This window comes from Eumetopias jubatus, unplaced genomic scaffold, assembly GCF_037043125.1.
Source record: "Eumetopias jubatus isolate StellerSeaLion01/CBP00866 unplaced genomic scaffold, mEumJub1_p1.0 scaffold_13, whole genome shotgun sequence".
NCBI classification, from domain to species: Eukaryota; Metazoa; Chordata; class Mammalia; order Carnivora; family Otariidae; genus Eumetopias; species Eumetopias jubatus.
In genome coordinates this window covers 89438117-89444188 of record NW_028274819.1, presented here as the reverse complement: position 1 = coordinate 89444188, position 6072 = coordinate 89438117, and the positions used below count along the sequence as shown (strand labels likewise).

General features: G+C 40.4%; 1 protein-coding gene across 1 annotated transcript; it reads right to left on the bottom strand.

Annotated features, from left to right (window-relative positions):
• Positions 1 to 898: 898 nt before the first annotated feature.
• KCNJ1 (potassium inwardly rectifying channel subfamily J member 1) lies at positions 899 to 4265 on the bottom strand. Its single transcript, XM_028120767.2, has 2 exons — positions 4230 to 4265; positions 899 to 2038 (listed from the first exon to the last, which is right to left on the bottom strand). Exons 1-2 carry the CDS (start codon positions 4263 to 4265, stop codon positions 899 to 901), a joined length of 1176 nt encoding a protein of 391 aa, XP_027976568.2.
• Positions 4266 to 6072: the final 1807 nt, after the last annotated feature.

The window sequence follows — 6072 nt, the reverse complement described above, 5'->3', positions numbered from 1 at the left end:
ATATTCTTTTAACAGATTTGTAGCCCTTTATCCCACCTAACACAAATTGGAAGAAATATCACCACCATGTTCAAATCAAGCATTCTTTCTTCAGGAAAGTATTCACTGAGATTTCTAGAGTGACGATTTAGCCTCTAAATGTACCATGCGAGATCATTTGGGCCAAAACCCAACTTGGGCTACAGTGTCTGGATGCACCATAAAGCAGGTTGAGTTCAGTGTTCCTCTCCACGTTGGATACATAGAGATGCAAGGTCCATGGCTTGAGCCTTCCCTTGCTCTTCAGGAAACACAGCATGACCCAGACTAAGATGAAAGCTCCAACAACCAGGGTTGGAGAAGCTCAGAGCCTCACAGATTTTCTTGGGGTACCTACCAGTCTTTTCTTACTGTCTCTGATTAGTTCATCTCCTCCAACCAACCAAAAATGGCTCTCTGAGGGAGACCATTTTTCCCTTGATAAAAGCCAATATTAAAAGTGGCTTATTTCTTATCAGTAGAATAAAAATGAGAATACGGTTTTTCCCTGATCCTATCTAAAGCTCATAACTTCTTCAAGGAGACTTTTAAGATCTCATTTGGCCTGTCCATTAAACTTTTGATGATTTTGTTTCTATCAACACTGCATAACTTCAAATAATCATATTCAAGATACCAAGTGAACTCCTATGGCTTCCATACTGCTATTTCCTGTAAGAATATTGCATGTTCTAATGCAGTTGCCTTGTAGAGCTACCTGTCTTGTAAAATCATGGCTGTGGGATTCAGGGGCATGGTGCTGATAGACGTTGAAGGCTCTTGTCCTAATTTCATATCCTCAAATTGTTGATTGCTTCCTAATACTTCTAGTCACTAGGTATCTTCAAGACTTTGCTTTACTCCTGTTGAAAAACCACTGTCACATTTTGGTGTCATCTGTTTCATTGACTTCTGACAAGCTGAAGTTGGGATTGTCATAGCCTCTCTTCATCCTGGCTCTAGCATGTTTCTCGTTATAAAGGCACAAGGCACAATGAGGAGTCTCCACTTCCACAGTCTTACTAAAGTTATGGAAATCCACTCGGTATTTCCCTTCCTTAGTCTTGGAGACCATGGGAGCAAAACGGTAGCCCCAGAGCACCTCTTCTGGGACATAGGATGTTCGGACTTGGCAGGTAGCACTGGTTGATTCCACTGTGCCATCTAAAAACACTACTAATTCAAAGTCTTGCTGGGGAAGAGTTTCTGCTGCCATGTGGAAGAAGGGGCTGTTTTGATCAATGACATGGTAAATTGTCAATGGGGAGATGAAGAATAAATTTTCATTCCCTGCATCAACTACAAAGTTGATATTGATCTGGTCCAAAATAATAGTCTCTCCTTCAGGAGTGACTGTGGTCCTCAGGAGCTTTCCATATATGTGACTCCCAATAAGGAGGCTCTTCCTAAGATTAACCACTCGGATTAGGAGACAAAGCTTCCCGCCCCGCTTACTGATCACTGCGTTCTTGCTGAATGTAATGGTCTTGGCACGTTTTTTGGGTCTGGAGATCTTGGCTAAAATGGCACCACACATGAAAGAATTGATGATGACTCCAAGTATAGACTGGAAGATAAGAAGGAAAATGGCAGTGCCACATTGTTCAGTCACACACCTGAATCCATATCCAATAGTCACTTGTGTTTCCAGAGAAAACAGAAAAGCTGAGGTCAAGCCATTAATGTTCTCCACACAAGGGGTGTGGTTGACAGAAGGATGGAACTCAGGGAGATCTTTGTGAATGTAGGCTACCGCATACCACAGAAGACCAAAGAAGAACCAACTCCCCAAGAAGGTTGAAATGAAGATGGTCATTTTGTATCTCCATTTGAGGTCAAGCACAGTTGTCCAGATGTCCACAAAGAATATAAACCTTGACTGGGCCTCCACGTTGCCAAACTCTATGTTGCACCTTCCATCTTTGGAGACCAGTCTTGCTCTTTGCCGAGAATGCCCCCAAAAGTGAGCAACAAACCATTTCCGAAGATGTTTGAACATTCTTTCTGTCAACACTCTGATCTGAAACACATCAAAAACAAACAAAATGAAATGATGTTTACAGCAGCAGTGGACGAGGTGCGTCACATGAAGAGCTAACTATATATGAAAGACCATTCAAAACAATCTGAATTACTGAGCATTCAGAAAAGCTGACAGTTTATTCTGGATACTGCAACACTATTTTCAACAGAAACTTTCCACCAAAAGACTATATTGCTTAGATATAAAGAGGGAAAATAATTACAGAGAGATCGAAATGGAAGGAACTTAAGAGGGCATGTATTCGAATGTTTCCTGACCTTAGTCAGTGGCACACAAACTTAAAAATGCTTGTGATAACCAATTATGACCTGTACTATGATTTATCTGGTATTACTCTTTAAATCAATTCTCCTTTTCCTTTAATAAATGTTTGCCTTCTGCTAAGCAAAAATATCAGTGAAAGCAGAAGCTGGAAGGACTACTTATAATTTTTGTAAAATATAAAAATAAATAACCATAAAAAAGATTCATTGCTCTACTACCTAAAGCATCTTCTTTACTGCTATTATCACGCAGTATCAAAAGGAATCTTGACCAATTCAATTTTCTCATTTATCCAGTGAAGGAACGGAGATTCAGAAAATTTTAATGACATAGCCAGAGTCGTGTACTAACCAGTGGCAGGATGACAACTAAAAACATAAACCATAAGGTTCCCTACTTCCAGTACAGAGGAACCTCTAATATGCTGCATCTCAGTTATTAAATTTTATATTCTAAAGTCAGATTTGTTTGAAACATTTTAAGACAAATATTGGTCAACTTCCTTTTTTTTTTTTTTTTAATGTTTGAGACTATTTAGAACAGAGTTCCTCAATACATTTTGGTCAAGTCCTACCCTATGATCTCAGCAGTTTGCTCAGTGGAGCTACAAGCCTGTTTCCTTTTTCTCTCCATGATGTGCCAAGATTCCTAAGAGGAATGGTATCATGGTCACCATCAATAGCTCATGCTTTCTTCCCTGATTCTAAGCTGAAGGACTGGGAAGCTCTGATTTAAATAATACTCCAAATAATTCTCCATAAAGGTAGAACCATGCTTTATTCACTCCTCTACCCCAGCTGCTAGCACAGTCTATGGACACTCGATAGTTATTCAATGAGCATAAATGGAATAATTCAGTGAATGAAGTAAGCTCTTCAAAATACCATCTACTCAATGGTTTCTTGTTGATGACATTATTATGACTTCCAGTTTACAGCAAAAAAAGTGAAGGGATTTTCCCCTAAACAGCCAACAATGATGAAAGCCACAGTCATCAACACTAGACTACCTCCTCCCCTAGATGTGCCCTCCCCCACTCTAAGGTGTGCCCACCATGGTTAGCAATGTCTTCGCGGTATTTTTAATTAAATGCAAATATGTTTCTAAAATAGATTTCAAAATCCCCCTTCAAAAATATGTTTATTCATACAAACCAGGAAGCGAAACCAACTTAGTGATACATTTTAAACAAAAGTACTATCCCACACTGTTGTGTTCACAGCCTTAAGCCAGGTGAAAACATAAGAAGCCAACACCAGTGGTAAAAAGAAAACCACAGCCATGGTGATTTGAAATTTTGAGGACAAGTTCTATAGATACAGAGAAAGAAAATGCTACCAGGAGAGCAAAGAGCAGTGCACACACTCAGAGGGCCCTGCCCACATCCCACCCAACCCTCATGGACCTCAAGTCCCCAAAGAGTCGTAGGGGTTGGTCCCAGGTGAGGCACCCTGAAGAAGAGTCTGCTCCCTCCCCAGCCTCTCTCCTTTCTCTGCACACACATAGTTTAACCTGGTTTACGTTCCTCCCTCTCCTGGGTTCATGGAAGCTAACACACTGTCTTAAAAGCTCTTCGTAGAAATAAAATAATAATTCTCAAGCCAACATTTATCAGGCGAATCCATATTCTCTTTGTCACACATTATATTTCCAGAGTTGGCTCCCAAAGCACAACTTCTGAGTTTTTCTTCCTCACAACTTCTCTTCCAGTCTCTCCTAAGTTCATTTCATTTTCGAAGATAAAGAATATTTCTATAGAGTGAATAAGTAACCTCTGATTTATCTCTTGGATAAGTCTGGGCTTCCTTGCCTGCATTAGAAATAAAATATCTGCCTGGCCTTGCAAAGAGCTAAAACAAAAGCAGTCAGCTTATAATGCTTTCCCCAGACCGTCTGCACTTACCAACATCCTAAGCATATTCCAACCCGATGTATCCATGTCTGGGGAAAGCAAGGAAGTGGCCTTGGGAGTTGATCTCTGTCTGCAGACTGATTTCTTTTAGACTCGACCTAATTTATTTTAGGGTTTGGTCAGTGGACTGATGCTAATTTCTATTAGCTTGAAAACATTTAATTTGATAGTGGAGTTGGGTGGCTTAAACCAAGGCAATTGGTTGTTCTCAGACTGAGCCCCAAGCTGGGTATGTTTTTTTTTTCAGACCTCACATGGCTTGAATACCGTCATGCTAAGACATGACAACCCCCAGCTAAGGTCCCTGGGCAGCAGGCATGGCTTGAGTTCCAGCATTTTCCTCCTCTCCTTTGCCACGCTCTATAGAGCTCTCTTGTTGTTTCTCATAGGTCATGCCTATTAGCTTTCCACCAGAAAGAATTAGTTATCATCGATCTCTGAGCCTGTTCTCTGAAATACACTGAGATCCTGAGATTTCCAAATGTTCACAAAGATACAGGTAAACATATAGACTTAGATCAGTACATATTCATAAGATGAAAGTAAGGTCACCCCAGGAAGAAACAAGACACCAGGTCAATCTCTCTATACAATAGTCTCTGTTATGTAAGAAACAGATTTAAAGCAATCTTTATTGTTGGAGTTATTTTATAAAATCTGGCATTTACTGAAGGTAGTTTTCACATGTACTGTGTTGGCCAGTGCTGCTGATTTATTTACTCAAAGAGTGAGAAGAATGATACCTAGAGAATGTAAGAATATGGGATAAATCCATCCCTTGACCAAACCCATCATTCACATGGCAGACCCATTGTAATCAGCACATAGCCTACTTTGCTTAGACAATGACATCTAATCTAACCACAGACAGAGCAAATATGCATTTTTTGTACTATGGGCTCGTCAGAGATTGGCCCTGGTTGTCTATGTTGTGTAGCATGTACAGTTTTTAGGTTACTTTCTATTGAAATCAGTAAATCTTAATAGCAAGCAAAGGGCTGTACTTGAGCTAATATTTACCAAGGTACTCTTAGTGGCCTGGCAAAGCAAGTGAATTCTATTATTGCCATTTTTTTTTTCCTTCAGTGCTCCAGATATTCTTGTTCTGTAAAGAGTCCATTCTCAGAAAATAGACTTTTTGTACACTTTCCAAACACTGAGTATATGCTTATTGTGTAGGATTTCAAAAACAAATTAAATCTGCTCCCGTTCTCAAGAGGCTTACAGTCAAATGGGGAAGTGAGCTCAGCAAACCAGCAATTACAATGTGGTGTGGTGTGTATATGCCCAAAAGAACACCTTTTCTAAAAGATCTCTATCAGATGGGTATCCACTCTCTGCACAATACTTCAGTGGACAGAAAGCTCACTGTCTTTTTGCATTCATTAATTTATTTTTCTATCATGACTCAACCATGTTGAGTTGCTGCTAGTATGTGTGTCAGGCACTGGGCTAGACATTAGAGAAGCAATCCTTTACCAAATGGGCACTCTCCTTGTCACTTTGAAGAAGCTTCCAGTCAAGTGTGTGTGTGGGGGGGAGGTGTCAGGGTGAGAAACAGCGGGAGTGCTCTGGGGAGAATCTTATCTGAGGTGCTATCGAGGGCAAGGCCTGAGGATGGTGTTAAACTCACATGTCGTAGGAACTATAAATATTTGTTGAGTGATGACAAAGAAATCCATCAACCCATGCATAAAAGCAATGAGTTATATGGGTCCCCTTCTAATGGCGATATTTTATAAGAGACACACCTGGGTGTGAAGTTTGAGCCAACTACACTGTAATCGTGTGTGACCCAGGCAGGGGCAGCAGAAGAAAGAAAGTGTGAGGGGCT

Coding starts and splice junctions, on each gene's coding strand:
- KCNJ1 (XM_028120767.2), bottom strand. CDS start 4,265: ATGGATACATCGGGTTGGAATATGCTTAGGATGTTG. Junction 2,039..4,229: donor GGAATATGCTTAGGATGTTG/GTAAGTGCAGAC, acceptor GATGTGTTTCAG/ATCAGAGTGTTGACAGAAAG.